Source organism: Cnephaeus nilssonii, assembly GCF_951640355.1.
Source record: "Cnephaeus nilssonii genome assembly, chromosome: 16".
NCBI lineage: Eukaryota > Metazoa > Chordata > Mammalia > Chiroptera > Vespertilionidae > Cnephaeus > Cnephaeus nilssonii.
Genome location: NC_137087.1, coordinates 4,306,982 through 4,327,763, shown reverse-complemented (window position 1 = coordinate 4,327,763; position 20,782 = coordinate 4,306,982). Strand labels below are relative to the sequence as shown.

The 20,782-nt window shown below is 46.3% G+C and overlaps 2 protein-coding genes across 3 annotated transcripts in view; one reads left to right on the top strand and one right to left on the bottom strand.

Moving 5' to 3' along the window:
* The window catches only part of MMRN2 (multimerin 2), a 28,367-nt gene extending 17,947 nt beyond the window's left edge, over nt 1-10,420 (top strand). Inside the window, exon 7 of the mRNA XM_079794313.1 lies at nt 1,265-10,420. Coding sequence (XP_079650439.1) covers nt 1,265-1,650 — 386 coding nt within the window. The 3' untranslated portion in view covers nt 1,651-10,420. The remainder of the gene's footprint in view (nt 1-1,264) is intronic.
* The window catches only part of BMPR1A (bone morphogenetic protein receptor type 1A), a 182,797-nt gene continuing 169,576 nt past the window's right edge, over nt 7,562-20,782 (bottom strand). For both annotated transcript variants that reach the window (XM_079794314.1, XM_079794315.1), the window contains 5 exons: nt 17,679-17,871; nt 16,080-16,377; nt 12,931-13,106; nt 11,394-11,524; nt 7,562-11,307 (listed from right to left, as the gene is read on the bottom strand). In XM_079794314.1, coding sequence (XP_079650440.1) covers nt 11,182-11,307; nt 11,394-11,524; nt 12,931-13,106; nt 16,080-16,377; nt 17,679-17,871 — 924 coding nt within the window. In that variant the 3' untranslated portion in view covers nt 7,562-11,181. The remainder of the gene's footprint in view (nt 11,308-11,393; nt 11,525-12,930; nt 13,107-16,079; nt 16,378-17,678; nt 17,872-20,782) is intronic.

Genomic DNA, 20,782 nt, shown 5'->3' with positions numbered 1-20,782 from the left:
ACCAGAGCCAGCCCTCGGTGGGCGGGCGCAGGGCCCTCCGTTTGCGGGGCGCACGCCTGGCTGCCGGGAGGGTGCCCCCTTTGCGGCAGGCCACACCTCAGACCCTCCGCCCAGCGCCCCACCCGCACCCACCGCGGGCCTCCACCCAGGGTGCGGGCGGGCTGGTGTCGCTGGCCACGGCGCACCGCGGGGAAGGCCTGGCCCGGAGAGCTCGTTCCGCCAACAGCTCGGCCCGCGGTGGGCGGCGCCCCTGGGCCTGTCACATGCAGTCACCCCGCAGCTGGGGCTCTGGCCACCCGCTCGCCCAGACCTGGGGCTGGATGACAGCCACCCCGGGGCGCTCCGAACCCTGCGGGAGCCTGGCATATGGGTTCCTGAGGCCGGGCTCAAGGTCCCACCCACCCCAGCTCCCTCCATTGCGGCCCGAGACCTGTGTCCCCGGTGGCGGCGACAGGGCACAGGCCCCAGCACCATTTGCCTCAGTTTCTTCATCTGTAAAACGGGAGAATCTTATCCAGGGCTCTTGTGAAGACAGACAGCCACCTCCCCAAAGAGCACAGGCTCACCGTTTATAAAGCCAGGCCTTTCCCGCTCCCAGCGTGTTCAGGGCCGAGCTGTGTCCACCTGCACTAACTTCCATCTTTAGTCCACGCGTGAGTGGTGCTGGCCTCAGCTGCTGATGGCTTAGGAGTCTGAGTTTACCACTACAATATTTTGTTTAAAAACTCCCTTACAATTAAAAAGAAAAATTCTCTTATTTGAGTTGCAGGAAGGCCATCGGGCTTGAGTTTGTTCCTACAGGGAAGCCCTCTCTCAGGCCGCCTGCTCGCGCCTGCTCTCCCTAAGGTCCTGCCCCACACGTCGTCCATAGGAAGCATTCACTGTTCCTAGCCAGCACACCCGTGGGTCTGTTACCCTGAGGACAGGGTCTCTTTCCCGGGGGCCACCCGGCCCCTGGCAGGTGGCGCCGGTGGGAGTCGGAGCCTGAAGCACTCCGGACTCAGCTTTCTCAGTCAGAGGGACAACGACTCAGGATGTGGGGAGGGGGAAGGGATGGACAGGAAAGTGCTTTGTACAACGTTACGCCAGTAGGGACAACAGTCTTGTATTTCTTTCAGTGAAATCCTAGGAGTCGGCCAGGTACCCCCCCTCTGAGATACACGCGGACGTTAGGCGCTGTGGCGGGAGCTGAGGAAGGCAGGTCTCGGAGGTTCACTTTCCCTCCGAGGGAGGGAGTCACTGAGCACTGTCCTCCTGCCCCCAGGCTCCCCCGTGGCCTTCTATGCCGGCTTCTCAGGAGGGATGGCCGCCCCGCAGACCGTGAGGTTCGACGCTGCTCACATCAACGTTGGCAGCAGCTACTTCCCTGAAGATGGCTACTTCCGAGCCCCTGAGCGCGGGGTCTACCTCTTGGCAGTGAGCATGGACTTTGGCCCAGGGCCAGGCGCTGGGCAGCTGGTACTTGGAGGTCACCGTCGGGTCCCCATCGGTGCCGCTGAGGAGCAGAGCGGAGGGGGCGCGGCCACTGCCTTCACTGTGGCCGAGCTGCGGAAGGGTGAGAGAGTGTGGGTCGAGTTAACCCAGGGGTCGGTGCGGGAGAGAAGCCCGCCCGGCACCGCGTTCGGGGGGTTCCTGCTGTTCAAGACCTGAGCCTTGGGCACAGCCACCGGGCGCCCGGACTTGCCAGCTCTCCTTGCCCTGGGCTCCACCAGGTTGGCCTGGACCATCTAGCTCTTCCCTGGAAATCCGCAAAGACAACGGCCTCCCTCTGATGCGCGGGGTTTGATACGATGAGGGCTGGATGCTTCTCCCGGGCCGGCCCGGGGCTGGACCTGGTGGGCCTGCCGTCCAAGGCAGCGTGGCCGGACTCGTCTTCTCCAGCGTCTGCTGTTGTGCTCCTTGTGGTTGAAAACTTGTGTACACTAACCCTTTCTCTGGCTTCCCGTGTCCCTAGTCCCTGCTAGAAAAGCATTCTTTCCCAGAGGATTTGGGAACCAGAAGAGAGGTGGCATTTTGGACAATCCGGGCAACCAGGCTCCAGTCACAGCCGGTTAGGTCTGTCAGTCAGAAATGAAAACTGGTCGAGTATTAGGCGAAGGAAACACCATTAGTATCTTCCCCGCAGTCTCAGTCCTTCCTCGAATGTACCTGTAACTTTGACTTCACCCCCTTTTCCCCTTGCCGCACACCGGCAAAGGCACGTGCCAACAGAGAGCTAACGTGTGCAGCTTTCCCGCTTTCACCCTCATTCTTATTAGCATCTCCACCAGGAAGGGAGCTGAGGGAGGGGGGAGGACGACTAAAAACCTCCCTCCATTTCATCATTTTTGGGATCAAGCAGCACCCTTCCAAGTTCTGCCGGTGAACTGGTGGCGGAAGGATGTGGCGAGGTGGAAACGTGGGCCAAATAAAACTGTCTGCGGTAAGTGTGACTCCATTACTCTAGGACACGCCTTACTTCACGTCCCCTTAATTCCGCCTCAAACTCGCAGAAGCCTCCCAGTGAGCACTGGCATTATTGGATCAGACAGTCCCGCGCAGTTAGTTATTCTTGCAATAACATGTGGTTTAAAAAATCGCATATTCTAGAGCAAACAGGCTTGAGAAAGCAGTCGTCTGGTTGTGGGGAATGCTTCATCTTGGTGGTAGGTGTTCAATATTTGTTGACTATGTTCTTCTCGGTAAGGAAATCAGACCGGGCTGGGAATGAGGACGGCGGGAGCTGGTGTCAAGGTGACCTAGTTCCCGCCCGTGCTTTCTAGGGCCGTCACTCCGGACTCCCTCAGAGTGTTTACACTGAGGTGGGCGAGCCCACGTGTAAGCCATCAGTGCTGAGGGAGCGGTGTGCAGGCCACCCTGCCCCTGATGGTTTGATGTTGGGCTAAAGCACCATCTTTCTTGAACTTTCCCATCCGTAGCATGAGCTGGTCAGCCTGCTGGATCTGGCTCAGCCCTCGCCTGCCTGCTCCTCCCTCTGGCCAGGGCCTCGCACCCAGTGCAGTCTTAGTTGCCAAGACCACTCCCGACCAGGCTGGTGTGGGCCCACCTGACAGACAGGAGGCAGTGCCAGGCACCTCGCCGCTGGACGACCAGCCGGGCCTTCTCGCCGGTCGCTGTTGCTGCCCTCGCTCAGGCTGTGCCAACGACTAAGTGGAAATGTATTGCATTGGTAACGGAGGGAGGGAGTTGATATCCTCCGTAAAGGGCACATGTCGTCCAGAGCAAGGTTATAAGTAGAAGTGCTGCCGGGATGAGTCACCGGCAAGCTGCTGGGGCACCGAGAGAAGCGGAGCCTCCCGTGAGCCGAAGTGCAGGCTTCTGTCAGCACCGTGCAGGTAGGACTCCAGCTCAGCACGGACCCCCCTTTACTTGATGACCGCTCATCTGCACTAGGGCATCGAAGTCTCTGGGTGCAGACTCTCAGTGCCTTCGGCTAGACCTGCTACCCAGGTCAGCATTCAAACAGCCTCCCTCGCAGCAACAGCTCCCTGAGCTGAGTGCCCAGTGGTATCAGACCTCCCCAACCTGATGGAAACAATTCAAAAGTACCACTGAGAAGCAAGGAAGGATACTGTAAACAGACCAGGACATTGTAGTAATTCCTAAAAAAAACAGGAAGTAGAAAGGATCAAGTATGCAATGAAATAGCAATAAGCAATCATAACCCCAAGCATGTGAGACTGTTGGAGAAATGGGAGTGATTTCGGCAGAGTTACAACTCAGACTCAGCCGCCCCCCACGTGGGGGTCAGGGGAGGGCAGTCGCTCCATCCCCCTGCGCTGAGCAGGGCAGCAGTGGCCTCCGCGAGGTCAGTCCTGAGCCCCAAGTAAGGGCGGCTACTGACCCTGCGAAGGCAGGAAGCCCCAGCCCTGATGACCTGTAACCTTAGGGAGTCCATCAGAGACCTCTCCATGGACGCAACCACATGTCCAAATTATTTCACAAACACCACGCAGGGGATAGAATGGTCTAGAAACAATGTTTCTTAAGCTCTCCTCCCCTTCCTTACGCTCCTCTGTAGTCCATGTTTATCTTGAAAACAAAACACTCCTGAGCACCATCCCCCACCCTCTTCTATCAAGAAGCTCCCCCAAACCTGGCTTGACAAAGACAAACCTCTTGTGGGAGGGGGGAGTGAGGAAGTAAAGGAAGGGAGTGGGAAGCCTGGTTGGTGCCCTGGAGTAGAAGAAGAGAGGAAAGGGTTGCTGATGTTTGCTCCAACAAACAGTGATTATCCTACTCCTCCCTGAAAAAATGAGTCCGAGGAATGTGGACCGAGGTGAACAGGGACCCACTAACTGAGCAATAGCCCCAGAGTGCCAAACGCTAGTGGAAAATTAGGATCAGGAACAAGACCCAAAACTCACCAAACTGACGTTTTTGGAATAATTACATCTTTAGAAACAAGAGAGAAAATTGTAAAGATAAGTCTTATATGCCACCCAGATCCTGGTCTCCAAATATCTCCCTTAAAGGGAACCCGAGTGCCTTTGAGAGGGCTGACTGGTGCAAGAAAAATGGCAGCTGAGCCTGGAACATCATGTGCCAAAAGGATGTGCTTAAAAGATAATGGGCCCGGCCGGCGTGGCTCCGCGGTTGAGCGTCATCCATGAGCCAGGAGGTCACGGTTAAACTCCCGGTCAGGGCACATGCCCAAGTTTTGGGCTCTATCCCGTGTGGGGTGTGCAGGAGGAGACCATCGATGTTTCTCTCTCATCAATGTTTCTAACTCTATTCCTCTCACTTCCTCTTTGAAATCAGTAAAAACAAAAAATAATGGTCACATGTCAAAAGCTCAGGAGCCAGTGTGAGGAACTCCCAGTAGCCAAGTCTGGGTCAATTTGAACATCGAAGCCAATAATGACCTAGTAAGCCTATATAACCCATGAACAGAATAAAAACCCGAGTCCCATGCTGGTGGGACGCCCTGAGAAACACAAACATCATGTCCACCCACTCCCTGGCCTTTGCTCCAGAGAATGTCAGAATCACAAAAGCAAGAGCCGGACAGCTGTTGAGGCTGAAGGGGAATAAGGAGACGTGACAACTAAATGCAGGATCCTAGCCAGGTTCTGGGGCCAGGGAATGTGCTCTCATGCTTTTATGAAAACACCTGGCAAACGGTATTGCAGGTAAGTGTCATGCTATCGATGTGAACGTCCCTGATTTTGATAATTGGTTGCATAACAGAACACCTCTGAAGTACTTAGGGGTAGAGGCCTGAGCTCTGCTGTGTACTCCAGGGAGTTCAGAAAAAAGCACGTGAGAACACAAACTCCGAGCGCCTTTGTACTTCCTGTGATACACACACAAAATGAGAGTTGTCGCAAAATGTAAGTTTATGAATCTGGGTGAAGGGTAAATGGCATTTTTTAAACTACTTTTCAATTTTTCTGGAAGTTTGAAATTATTTCAAAATACAGTTAAAATGAAATTTGATTAAGTAAAAAAAGAAACACACCTCAGTAGGTGGGTGAAAAGCAGGAAGTGGGATATAACACAAGAGGGACATGCTAGGAAATTTGGGAGAAACATCCAGGAGACCTAGTATTTGTCTAATGGTAGTTCTAGAACGACGAAAGTAAAAGGAGGGAGGAAAGAAACAATGGAAGAAAAGTTTCCAGATCCAAGAAAAGGTGAAAAAACAGAATGGAAATATGTAGACATGCAAGTTTAAACTTCAAAATGGAAAATTCTGCTTCGTGAACGAGAAACCAAGTTCCACCACCAAGCACCGCACCGGACACGCCCGTCCCCACTGGCCGCGGGTGCTGGGAGACGGCGGGGCAGCGCCTACGCGTTGGAGTCTAGCTCCAGCCACGGAGGACCACGTCGAAGAATGAAAACTGCTTTTTAAGGGTCTGAAGTGCCTCCCACAAGTGTACCTCCGCCTTTCAGTTCTCTCTTAACGTTTTTCAACACTTACTTGGATTTCAGTGTAGTGAACAGAGAAGAGATCAGATTGCTTCAACTGATTCAAAATTTGCTTTATAAAATGGTTCCCCCCTAAAAAAACAAAAGACCTAGTTTGAAAATATTTTCAATATCAGCATTTTATATTGACTTTTTAAGAAAATACATTTTTATTGATTTCAGAGAGGGAGAGGGATAGAAACATCAATGATGAGAATCACTATTTGGCTGCCTCCTGCACGCCCTCCACTGGGGATTGAGCCTGCCACCTGGGCATGTGCCCTTGACCGGGATCGAACCCAGGACCCTTCAGTCTGCAGACTAACGCTCTATCCACTGAGCCACACCAATTAGGGCTTGACTTTGAAATATTGCTAACATGTCAGGTTGCCTGTATGCAGTGGGATCTGGGTGGTGAGGTGGCTGCCGGGAGCCCTGGGGCATCTGGCGGCCCTGAATGCCACTTCAAGGGTGCATGGGCCACTTGGTGAAGTGACTGGACAAAGACCAGGAAGAGAAGGTTCAAAGGGGGGTAGGTAGGTCACACATATTCCATCTAAACCTGAGACAGACAGTTCCTACCTGAAAGGATCCACCTTTCTGCCCTGTTCTTTGCTTCCACTGAAACACTGTGCGCACAGCCCTGTGCACTTGAACTAAGTTTCCTCGCCCCGACACCCAGCCTCAGGGCAACCTGCCCGTTTCTGCTCACAACCCGAGCTCCTGGGAATGAAGTCCTCATGATCAGAACAGTGCCCGGGCCATTGGGCGGTCTCTAGGCTGTGCTCCCAGAGCCACGTGGAGAGACTCCACTCCTCTCCAAGTGCCAGGAGGCAGTCACAGGCCTAGGACCAGCCATGCTCAGCTGGAGGGAGGCAGGTGGAGAAAGGACCTGACCCTGCGCCAGATGGTGCTCACCAGCGCCAACAGGAGTGTCCATGGGAAACCCTCCGGCACAATGTTAAAAACTTTAGATTTTTCTTTCAACTTAAACCATCTTTTAAAAGTTCTTATCTACTAGGCCCACTTTTCGAAAGGTAATCTACAAAAATAAACATACAAAGATTCATGTTTAATGATGTTCAATGCGTTGGTTATATTTTCTAAAACAATGGAAAGTAACCCAAATATTGAATGGGGAATTAAAAAAATGTTCCATCTATTTGATGGAATATTACATGGTCAATTTTTTTTTAAAAGTTATGCTTTCAATGGCTACATAGTGACACACTATGATCTTAATATTGGAGAAAAGTATGCAGCAGAAAAACATTGGAAACATTTAAATGTAAATAGTGGTAACATCTGGCAATAGAATTTTGAATGATTTTATTTGCTTTTTTATTCTTTCCTGTTTTCCAAAATTTCTGCAATAAGTACATATTTTTATAACTAGAAAAATATTTTTAAAAGAAAAACCACCTTTATTTTAATAGGTTTATGGCCCTTCTATCTACACGAAGGACGGAGGGTATGGCTAGCTGGGCACTTACCTGCCCCTGCTCCGACCCGGCTTCCTGGTTGCTGAAGTGCACACCTCAAGGGACATGTGTATGTTCACTAACTTACTTTTTATGAAATCTCACCAGACATGCATTCTGATATACAATACAAACTGAGCAGAGCATCACAAAACACATCACTGAAGTATACTAAAATAAGGTTATTTACTTAAAAATGATACACTGGATGTAATCTCTATATAGAACACAGCAATTAATAGTAAACTTAATAAGGCGCCTTTTAAAGCAGATGTTGACAAAATAAATGTAGTATGTTACATACCAAAGATGAATCTATATTTTTGGTGTTTTACAATTGCATGATAAAACTGCTTAACCCTTCTTTCAATGTCTATGTACAACTTCCCTAATTAAGCTATAATGGCATTTTCATTTTATATAATATATACTGCATTTTAATTTTTAAACGGGCAGGGACAACAGTCACTACCAGGGCTTAAATAATTCTACTGAAAGCACAGTTACAGAGCACAATCTACAATCACCCCCAAGTCAATCCTTTGCAGAAGCAGCGTTTACAGACTCTCCCTCTGGGACCATCTCAAGTGGCCGCACCAATGCTGCCAGATTTACTGTTTCTATGAGCGCTGGTTGTCTGCATTTTTCACTGTGATTCTCTTAACAGCTCTGAGGCAAGAACTGGTATTTTAACATCTGACCCAAGCAAATAATAAATATCACTACTTTTAAACAGTACAAGTGCTGCAACAATACTTAAAAAAAAAAATCAATGCGTATTTCTGCTGTTGAAATTGTTTTAGATACTTAGAAACATTTTAAAACAACATGTATGAAGAGAAATATGACTTGAATTTATAAAATATTCCCTGGAATAAGTTATTCAATATAAAAGTTGATTTTGTGCTAACTTAGAGATGCATAATTCTTTAAAAATTGTATTGCATTTTTGTTTTAAACATAAGCAAAAAATCTGGGGTAAAAGGTGCTATTTTTTTTAGCAAATAATTTGGCACATTCTAGGAAAATAATTTTCAAAAATGATGTTACTTTCTAAGTTTAGAAATACATCTGGACATTGAAAAAGACAACATGAATTGTTGATTGAAATATTTTTTGTGAAACTATTTCCAGAAAATTAGATTCAAATTTTATACTTCAGAAACTTGTTCAACAAAAAAGCACAGAGAAAGCTTAGAATAAAGATATTGAAATCAGTCCTAATGTGCCTTTAATTCCAGAGATGTTTACACAGTTATCTCTAGATAACTGAAGATTAACTTCTGTTATATTCTGGTACCTTTGGAGTTTTGTTTTTATTTTAGTTATTTAAGGGATGACAGACAGGAGCCACATGTTTTTAAAATGCTCAATTATGAGACCAAATGATGGTTTCTAGGGTTTTTCAAGTTATTAACTATGGTACTATATCATATTTCCTTCCTCTTTAAATATTTCACTTAATGAATGAACTAAGAAATTTAAGAGTAAAAGAAGGAAAGAAGTTTCATACAACATTTTTTAACTTCTAAAATTTCAAGTAAGTCATCATCTGCTTTTTAAAAAACATGTTACACTAGAAAATATTTATATTGAACAAGTCTCTAACATTCATTCTTGCTATCACTTTTAATAGATCAATTTAATTTAAAAAGTTAATTATGATAGGCTTGTACTTACACACTATCTGTAATGTTTTGCATCCACATACTATTTTAACATTTCTAAGAATAGTGCTTGCCTTCTCTTATGTATTTTCTTTACTATTAAGATGACAAATGATTTTGAAGATTTGTAGTTTGTCAAATAAAAATAAATCAAGGCTAACCTTAAGTAGATCAGAGCTAGTAAGTGTTCTAAAATGCATGACAATTTAGATAAAAATAACTATGAATCTCACTGTTAAGAGATGGGAAACATTCTGAAGGAGCAAGTTATTTGGTACTACCTACCAACACGTAAACTCACTCACCTTGATGAACATTTCAAACTTAAATTATCTTAGATGAAAATTATTAAATTCAGTCAAAACTATTAAAGCAAATTTTAAATTTGTGAAATTTGATGTCAGTATTTATTAAAGTTTTACCCTTAATGGCCAGTCAAATTTTTGGTAATGAATAGAATCATGCTCTGCTGTCCCTCTCCAAAGTGTTTTGACCATGTTGTAATATAATCACATTTATTTTATGCTCTATTCAAAGAAAACTGTCTTACTTTCTGCACCTAGGAGTTGTTTTATCAGACTAAGGCATTAACATTTAAAAGGCATTACAGAAGTATAAAACGTTTCAGTGAATGAGAAGTACTCCTTGGAATAACAAGGCATCCATCGCACACGCAGCGTTTTCTGGAGTAGCAGCTGCACGGTACAGACATTGCCACTGACCAGACAGTGAACTCTGTGCCGGACTCTTCACTGTCTTCACACGTTACAGAACAGAAATCACAGACAGAACCGGAAATCTCAAATGATGCCCATGTCTAAAACAGCTGTTAATGACGTGTGTCATCTCTGAAACAGAAATTTCTAACGAGAGGACCCTTTCACAATGGAAAGTCGAGAGGATAGTATCTTAATGAAAGTCTGTGCCTGAAGTGAACAAACTCTTGGGTTTAATATACTAGTTAGAATGTATTAGTTCTAAAAATTCATATGTGGTTCTACTTTATAACGTTTTCTTCTGATCTTTTATTTTTTCCCTTAAGGATGAGGTGTGAGGTACATGTGAGCTGGTTTCTACAACAGTATAGATGCATGTACATATAAAAAATATGGTTGTAAAAGGAGCATGTATTTTGCAAATAAAGCATATTACACACAAAATATAAATAACTTCCCTTTTAAAAGTTACTGAGAATAAAGAATACAGAACATGGTTATAGGCACTTAACATTGCTATCAAACGCAGTCATTAGGAACTCACTTCAATAAGAAGTGTTTTCTTCACAAGGTCCAACTTTGGACAGGATGCTTTTTATGGCAAAATAATAATTACCAAAAAAAAAAAAAAAAAAAAGAAAAGGTGGTGGTAGGAGAAAAACAGTTGAAATTTTCAGGCACTTTAAACTTTTTTGGCCTTTATATCAACTTTTATGTTAAAAAATAAAGTTGGTGGAGAAGCTAGCTCACTTTCAAGGTAAATGGCTTTTATGTGATTGGCGAATCTTGGTCAGGTCATGCATTTTTAAAGCACAAAACCAACAGCCTCTAATATCTTCCTGGGTGTTCATTAAGTCATATTTTCTTCTAATTCGATGGCAGCAGAGAAATCCTGGCAAGCATGTGTGTGTACACACACCATTATCAAGGCCTGACAAACTATTTCTCATAAACTACGCAGCATCCTAAACAGATGATAATCCATAGGCTGTTTACAAAGGTCGAGTACAAATCCATGGCGTTTTCTCAGGTAGGAGGCGAGGACACATTCCTCCGACTCCGCTGAATTCACTGATCTCCTTAGGCTTTCACAGAAAGCACCATTTTATGAGCAGGTAATTCAGCACCCAGAGTTTGACTGGAGACTCAGGAATCAGGACTGAAGTCTCGATGTAGTTCATAAAAACCCGATTTAAAAAGGCATCAGAAACCACACTTAGAGTAAAGCTGTCCGTAGGTAAAGAGTGAAGTCCTGGAGTCCCCAGCTCATACTCTGCAGAGCACGGGAAGGTGCCCAGGGCAGCCTGTGAACTGCGCAAGCTCCTAATCCCACTCTACTCCCACTGCGCCCTGGCAAAATCGGTCGAGCGCAGTCTGGAGTTTCTCCTCAGGATTGCTTCACTGTCAAATCTTTACATCTTGGGATTCAACCATCTTTGCGAGCGTCTTCTTGATCCGCAGAGCCGTGAGTCTGGAGGCCGGATTGTGGGCCCAGCATTCTGACATCAGCTTCAGCACTGCTCGAAGACACTGAAAAGCAAACAGAGTGCAGGGAGCAGGTAAACATCTTTGGCCACACTCATCATCCCTCCCTCAAGGGACTGGGTTCCACGTACCTCATCACTGTTCCATCTATTAGACACAATTGGCCGCAAACGTTTGACACACACAACCTCACGCATATCTTCGTACGATGGGTCACTGGGCACCATGTTGTAATATGGCAGTTGGTACTCCTCTACTATTCCTGCAGGGAGGAAACAGTGGGCACAACAATGGTGGCCGGACAAAATATACCAATCTACTCAGCACCTCTTATTAAACTATGGAACTAAAACTGACTCCTACATACAGAAGAAAAATATAGAGTGGGTGATTCACTTTTAATAGTAAATGTATGTTGTTCTCTCTTTTTATGTCTAACTAGAGGCCCAGTGCACAAAAATCTGTGGACTCAGGGGGGCGGTCTTTAGGCGTGGCCTGAGATCAGGGCCTATTGGGGCTTTCCTTCCCCGGCTGCAGGCAGCTGGCCGGGACCTCCCTCTGCGGGGTGATCACTGGCCGGCCACACACGTGCCACAGAGTTGCTGCCGCCAGTGGCCTGGGCCCCCCTCTTTCTTTGCTTGGGGGTGGGGCCAGCCCGGTGAGGGGCTGTCTGCCCACCTCATCGCCCCTAACTGCTGGCCTGCCTACCTGATCGCCCCTAACTACTCTGCCTGCCTACCTGATCACCCCTAACTGCTAGTCTGCCTACCTGATCGCCCCCAACTACTCTGCCTGCCTGCCTGATTGCCCCTAACCACTTGCTTGGGGGTGGGGCCAGCCCGGTGAGGGGCTGTGGTAGTTCTAGTCTCTGGTCCTTCTGCTTATGGTGGCTGGCCTTTTATTATATAGGATTATTTCCCCTATGCCTATCAGGACCCCATCATAGCTACGGACATAACAGTATTAAAAAAAAACAAAAAACAGCAAGGGAAACACTCACCCTAAATGTTAATCTAATTATTTGTTTCTCGACACTGTTCCTACTAATAAATGCAGCAGAAAGACAGCCTGATATGTAGCAAAGAGAAAACCCCGTGGGCCTGAGACGGCCATCCAGGGAAAGGTCGGCCTGCAAGGCTGCTGTGCTGGTGTCTGGGAACGTGCTGGCAGGCATCTCCCCAAATGCTGACAGCGGTGCATGGGGCCTGGACCATTTGTTCAGACAGCAGGGTTGGTGCTGAGCACCTGCTCACTCTCTGCATTTGGAATTTTGGAAGATGCTAGGCAGAGGGCGCCTACATGACCAACCGCCAATAAAACCGCTGAGAACTAAGTCTCAAACTACTTCCTGGACAGCAGCATTTCTCACTTCACACGCTGGAGGAATTCAGTGCGTCCTGTGTGGCTTCCCTGGGAGAAGCCTTTGGAGGCTACTGGCCGATTTCCTCTGAACTCTGCCCCTGGCACCCTTTCCCTTTGCTACTTTTGCTCTGTATCCTTTCACTAGAATAGATGTTAGCTGTGAAGACAACTTCGTGCCCTTCAGTGATGTTCCAGCCCCTGTGAGAGGCCCAGGGGATCCCTGACATCTCAACTATGTAACAGGAGTGGTTACTTTCTGAATGAGGAGGAGGCAAACGTAACGGGAAACACCCCCTCCACTCCTACCCCCTGTGATGCAGCGCCGAGCCATCTCCCAGATGATCAGGCCGAAGCTGTAGATGTCCGCCATGATGTAGGGCTGGAAGTGGTTCTTGTTGAGGCTTTCGTCCAGCACTTCCGGGGCCATGTACCGCCGGGTGCCCACTCTGGCGTTCAAGGGCACGTCCACTTCATTTGTATCACTGAGACAGGAGGCAGATGATGTCCAGGTGGATGGTTAAGAACAAAATAGTTTTTCTTCCATTTTTGTTGTATTTTATAAAAGTCAGACTCTCCCCCCAAATACATAATAAAAATCTATCTTTCTAAAACTCCACATTCTTTTATCAGAAACCATTGAGGGGAGATGTATTTTTAAATTTAACATCTTTCAGATTTTATAAAAGTAATATACCCTTTAAATATATAGTACCAATTCTAGAACTTCCCCAGCAGTCTAGAGCAGGACTCTTCACAAGCTTGCTACCACGTGTGCACTGAAAGCTAAGCATGAATACTGCTATCAAGCTGGATAAAGACAAGATACTTTGCATGAGTTCAGGTAGTTTTGTCCCCAAACAAGTGTGGTGTCTCTCAAAGAAAAAGGACAATACCAAATGTAAGCTAACGTGGTAGGTGACTGTGTCCCAGAGCAGGCGGATGTGAAGGGAAACTGAGAAGCGTTATTTGCCTGTCCATTCTCATGTGACACAGGGCTCCATTTCCTTCCTTGTAGGTCCCACCAACGCGGGCTGGTGCAGCAGTGCCTACATAGTCACACTGATGTAATAAGTGACGCTCACTGGGTTTTTAACTTGTGAGGTACATTTTAGAGCTAGAAGACATGAATGCTTTTTGTTAGGTCCTCAGTTCTGGAAACTACTATGAAACAGAGATTAATGTATTCTATATTTCCTTATATAGCATCGGATGAATATTTGAGCCAATTAACACTACACTGATTAAAAACAAACAAATAAGATCAGAACACTGGAACAGCCAGGAAAGATGATTTAATTTTTTAATATTTGTTTTATTATGGACGAGTATTTTTGTGTTTTTTAAAAAAATTTAAAAAATATTTTTATTGATTTCAGAGAGGAAGGGAGAGGGAGAGAGATAGTAACATTGATGAGAGAAAATCATTGATTGGCTGCTGCCTTCATGCCCCACACTGGGGATTGAGCCCTCAACCTGGGCATGTGACCTGACTGGGAATCGAACTGTGATCTCCTGGTCAACCACTGAGCCATGTCGGCTGGGCTGGACTAGACCTATCTAATAAAGAGGGAAGATACTAATTGACCCTCACGCCGTCCCAAAGATGGCGGCGCCCACAGACAATAAGGAGGGAATATGCTAATTGACTACCGTGCCCTCAAAGATGGCGGCGCCCACAGCCACAAGATGGCGGCGCCCAGTTCCCTCAGCCCCGCCCGGGCAGCAGGTGCATGGCCACTCTGCACGCCTGCCTCTGGAGTCCCCCAATCCTCTCAGCCCCCCAGCCTCCCAGGGCCGGCCCAAGGCACAGGCAAGCCTCAGATGGTGGCTGCCTAGCCAACGCCCGAGGCACAGGCAAGCCTTGGATGGGGGCCGCCCAAGGCTCAGGTAACCAGGGCCGGCCGAGGCTTGCTCTGCCAAAATTGGCAGCAGCAGAGGTCTGATGGGGCGTTGCTTTCCCCTGATCACCAGGTCACCTCCCACCCGAGGGCTCCTGGAATGCGAGAAGGGGCAGGCCAGGCTGAGGGACCCCCCCTCCAGTGCTTGAATTTTCATGCACTGGGCCTCTAGTATTTTAATATTATGACCTGAAATTAATTCTGAAATGTGAAATGGCTGCTGTATTCTAGAGCTATAACATTAAAATGACTTCAATAGTGTATAACATCCTAAAGGTGTTCTAATTGTAGTTATTTAAAACTATTAACGATGTAGCAAGTGGTGATGAGAAATGGCATGTCTACTCCAGGTGGGGGAGTGTAAATTGATGCGGGCTCTCTGAAGGGATAATGTGCAATATGCCTCAATTTAATACACACATGCCCTTTGTCTAGCCCTTCTAAGGAACCCATCATGATGAAGTACTTGTATAAGTGTGCAAGGATTAATATATACCGATAAAATACAATGTTCATTAAAGTATTTTTAAATAGAGACAAACCATAGGCAACTTTAATGCCTGTGAGTCTGGTCATGAAAGAAGTTATATTTTGAAAAAATGGCATCAACACTATAAAAAAGAATGAAGTAGATCTACATAAACTAAAATAGAAGAATGTCTAAGACAGTGGTCGGCAAACTCATTAGTCAACAGAGCCAAATATCAACAGTACAACGACTGAAATTTCTTTGGAGAGCCAAATTTTTTAAACTTAAACTTCTTCTAATGCCACTTCTTCAAAATAGACTCGCCCAGGCCATAGTATTTTGTGGAAGAGACACAAACAAGGGGCCAAAGAGCCGCATGTGGCTTGCAAGCCACAGTTTGCCGACCACAGGTCTAAGACAATAAAAAACAGGAAATAAAAAATTATGTAGAGGAGAATGTAATTTTTGTAAACAAAACAAAACAAAACGCACCAGGACAAAACCCCAATCATATACTTATTAGAGGCCCAGTGTATGAAATTCATGCAAGGTGTGTGTGTGTGTGAGTGTGTCCCTCAACCCAGCCTGCACCCTCTCCAATCTGGGACCCCTCGGGGGATGTCCAACTGCCGGTTTAAACTGGCAGTCGGACATCCCTCTCACAATCTCACAATCCAGGACGGCTGGCTCCAAACCGCTAGCCTGCCCGCCTGCCTGATTGCCCCTAACCGCTTCTGCCTGCCAGCCTGATCACCCATAACCACGCCCCTGCTGGCCTGGTCACCCCCAACTGCCCTCCCCTGCAGGCCTGGTCCCCTCCAACTGCCCTCCCCTGCAGGACTGGTCGCCTCCAACTGCCCTCCCCTGAAGGCCTGGTCGCCCCCAACTACCCTCCCCTGCTGGCCATCTTGTGACCACTTGGGGGCGGCCATCTTATGCAAGGGTGTGATGGTCAATTTGCATATTACCTCTTTATTATATAGGATGTAAGCACAAACACATTCTTGAAATTTCACTGTCCTAAATACCAACATGCAAAAACTTCTGGAGATTAATAGAATTCCAAAGAACAGGCCAAGACCACTTACCTATTGAACTTAACTGCAAGGCCCAGGTCAGCAATACAACAACTTCCATTTTTCTTAATGAGAATGTTTTTGCTCTTTAGGTCTCGATGAGCAATTGCGGGCTTTCCTTGGGTGCCGTAAATCTCCGTGTGCAGGTGGCACAGACCACAGGCAGCTGAATATGCCAGCTTGAGTAGGGCCCTGGTGTCCAGCGTCGTACACTTCAGGAAGTCATAGAGAGACCCGTGCTCATGATAATCGGTGATCAGATACAACTGGGTCCAGGAGCCGGTGCCTTTAATGTCTGCGGCTATAAAACCTGGTTGTGGGCGAGTTTCAAGGTTAGTTATCAGAGGTGGCATGGAGAGTAATGAAGGCTCCCAGGGTCATGACACATATAACTCTACACTTCTGCAATACATTTACAATAATATTAATGATCATCCTTAAAATGATAATAGTATGACTAAGAAAATCACATATCATATAGTAACCTGGGGGAATGTTATCATCTACATGACTCTCTGAGCTTGAAACCTATAAAGACGACACACGGAAAGGACTCTCAATTTCAAAATGAAAAGTGGACACACTTAAATAAAGTTAAAAATGATCAACGAGCCAATTCCATGTGCCCATCAATGCCTCCTCACACCTGCCAGCTCGCTGACGAGCAGGTCCATAATGCTGGCCCCTTTCCTTTCCTCTCTCCCTTCAGAAAAAGGTCAGCAAAAGTGCGGAGTAGTGCCCTGCCCCCAAATTCATGTCTACCTGGTGCCTGTAAATGCGACCTTATTTGAGATGTAATCAAATCCAGATGAGGTCCTACTAGGTTAGGGTGGTAATTCAATGACTAGTGTCCTTGTGAGAGGGAAATGTGGACAGACACACAGGGAGCAGGAGTGCTGTCTCTCAGCCGAGAACATCAGGGACCGCTGGCATCACCAGATCCGGAGAGAAGCAAGGAAGGGTCGTTTGTGCAGAGCCTTCAGGAAGCCTGGCCCCTCCGACGCCTGGGCTTTAAACCTCAGGCCTCCAAAGCTCAGAGGGAATGAGTGCTTGTTGTTTTAAGCCTCCGTTAGTGGTAATTTGTTATGATAACCTTAGGAAACTACTATAAGTGCCTACTATACTCTTGGCAATGTACTATGCCCCGTCTACACTGAAGGGAAAGGAAATAGTAGCTGAAAAGAAAGACTGGGAAAGCTAAACGACTTGATGGACCCTACGGATCAGATCATGCCTGAATGACTCTGCTGTTGTGTAAATGGGGTGAGGGAGAAACCTACTAAGCTACATCATATGGTGGTGGTAGCTTAGCTTACAAAAGGCATATATAGTTACCCTAGAAAATTGCTTAAATTTAGCTATGAAACACTTGGTTTTTGTTAGATATGAGTAAGTCCAATAAGCTGGCATTCCTTTGAAATTCTTTGTTGTTTCCTCAGCAGGGTAGTAAATACAGTGGCTAGTTAACATTTAGAACTGTGTTGTATTTAACTGTTTATTAGCCTGCATTTCCTTTAGCCCAACGCACATAACTGAATTCAATATGCTCTCAGAGCCCACACCCCACTAACCTGTCAGAACATGGAATTGGCTGACAGAATGTGTACCCACCGAGTATGTTTTCATGGCGCATCAGCACTGTCTGGTAGATCTCTGTCTCGCGAAACCAGCTAGCTTCTTCAGTGGTAAAGAACACTTTGACTGCCACCTTCTCACCACGCCATTTACCCATCCACACTTCTCCATATCGACCTTTACCAACTTGCCGAACCATCTGAATCTGTTTGGCAATAGTTCGCTGAACCTTCATTAAAAAAAAAAAAATGTTTTGAGTTCTTGATGAAAAGAACCTATTAAGACGGAGAAAGTGTCTGTTAGTTCATCCCATCAAAAAAGATGGTATATAACCAACTCCAGTATTAAACATTAAAATCTATTTAAAAGGAGATGACACAATAAGCAATATATTCTGATATCACACACTGTTTATAAAAAAGTTCAAAATAATTCCCTTCCCTATGCACATATGCCTCTGGGTGGTCTCCTTCAGACTCTGGGCCGGCCGCATGACTGGCCCTGGGAAACAGAACCAGAGAAACTGTGCCCTGCGGGCAGCCGTGAACTTCCTGCTGTTCTAGGAGCTCTGGAGAGTGAGCAGTGCCGTGCTGACACAGCAAGCGCGCACACCACACTGCCTCACTCTAGCTGAGCGCAGCCAGGAGAAAACTGCCAGCAGGCCCACTGGATCGGGAGAAAGAAGACATGTTTGCTGCTTCAAGCTGTTACGCTTTGGGGTTTTTTGTTTGTTTGTTTGTTTGTTTGTTTTTACAGAGAGGAAGGGAGAGGGATAGACTTAGAAACATCGATGAGAGAGAAACATCGATCAGCTGCCTCCTGCACACCCCCCACTGGGGATGTGCCCACAACCAAGGTACATGCCCTTGACCAGAATCGAACCCGGGACCCTTCAGCCCGCAGGCCGATGCTCGCTGGGGTGGTTTTTTATGCAGTGAAATCTAAATGACAGTTAAAAGTCTTCAGCTCAGTCTCTCAAATAGACATGGTCTGTCTCATCATTCCCTGTAATCACATCATACTCACCCCTTCCATTTCAACTATTATATTTATTTTTCCCTTTAACTGCTACCGTTCTTTTTTTCTTACTGAATTTATGGGGGTGATATTGGTTAATAAAATCATACAGGTTTCAGGTGTACAATTCTACAATACATCATCTGTATACTGTATTTTGTGTTCACCACCCTAAGTAAAGTTTCCTTCCATAACCACTTACCCCCCTTTACCCTTTTCTACCCCTCCTTTCTCTCTGGTAATCACCATACTGTTGTCTGTGTCCACGAGTCTTGTTTTTCTTTGCGTAATACCTTCACCCTTCTCACCCACCCTCCAACCCCTTCCCCTGAGACGGCCAGTCTGTTCTCTGTATCCCTGAGTCTGTCTCCACTGGCAGTTTATCCATTTCAACTTTTAGAATTACTCAACCTCATTCCCACCTCAGAGCCTTGTGCAAGAGCAGCTTCCTTCCCTGGTAAGGGCTGCTCTTTTGTTCAACATCTACATAGCACACATACACTTCTCAGTTGCTGCACTTATCACAATTATAGTTCTTTATTGTTATCATATATATTTGAGTTCCATACCACCCTGCTCACAGGACTTAGGTAGTTTCTGAGGACAATACCTGGAATACATTAAGTGCTTTCATTAATATTTCTTGAAAGTAAGTAATACATTAATTGCTACCATTAGTGGTCATACTAAGTTAAACAGAACACTAAGGTCCAGTGTAGATTGTACTTAAAATGGGCCAAATTTTGTGAACACCTAAACTAACTTACTCTATGTATCATTTTATTACAGAATCCTTTTATAATTTTTTCAGAAGTCAGGATTACTGACATAAAACTTACACACAATAAAATTCAATCTTTTTGAGAACTGAGTTTTACAAATGCATAGTCATGTAACCACCAACACCACAATTAAGAAAGAGAACATATCCGTCACCCAAAAAAGTTCCATCTTTTCTCTTTAAAGTCAATCTCCCTCCTCCTCCCGCCCTCGACATTGCTGATTGGCTTCCCATCCCCACAGCCCTGCCTTCTTGAAAACTGCACAAATAGAAACCTGTGACATGTATGCCTCTGTGCCTCCATCATCCCCTCAGAACATGCTGCTCTTGAACCCATCTATGCTGCTGCCGCCTGGGCCAGTGGCTTGTTCCTTCTCACTGATGAGGCAGTCTCCTCTGAATGTATCACCACTTATTATCCACTTACCAACTGATGAACTTTTGGGTTGTTTAAAATGTCTGTCTACTATGAACAGAGCTGCTATGAACATTCCCATTCAGGTCTGGGCATGTCTGTATAGCTCTTCGGCAAATATTGAGCAGAAGGACTGCTTCACTTGTATAGAAAGTGAGTGCTTAAGTTTTCAGTCAACTGTCAAACGTTTTCCCAAAGTGGTGGCACCATTTTGCTTTTTTTTTTTAAGAAATAAAAGGTACACAGTTATGGTTTATTATTCCAGCGTGCTGGCCACAATGTACACAAAACAGTTCTCTTCAAACATAACCATCCTAATATATAAAAACTCTGGGTCGTAATGACCAGTAACAACCAAGGGTCAACCAACCGGAAGTTAGTCCTGCAGTCAGTGCTGCTGCTGACTGCAGGTGTGTGCCCCAGCACTGACTGCTGAGGGGCTGCGAATCAGGGCCAGAGAGAGGCCTGAAGAGAAAAGCAGGGACTGATCCATTGCCTCTGTGGAAGCATTTGATCAGCACTTGCCTCTCTCTTTCTCTCCCAGTCTGGCCAGCAGCTGCGCCTCCATTTCTCTCCAGGCCTCCACTGGGGCTGCTGATCAGCCCCATCTTTCTGATCAGGCACCATTGATAGGCCCAGAGATGCTGACTGGCATAGGAACTGACCAATCAGAACCAAATGTAGGTGCTGTGATGAATCAATGGCTGCCTAGGAGGCGGAGCCACAGCAACCCAGCACTGACTGCAGGACTGACTTCCATGGCAGACAGCTCCCCACTGCTTTTTACAGCTAGATGTTATGTGGGTACCCTCAATGGTTTGGGGCTCTCTGCTGGGGAGCCTAGCTTGGGGGTTAGATCCCGGAGTTTTCAGTGGCAATTCCCCACAGCTGAGCTATCTCTCCAGGACTTCAGTTGCTGACTATGGG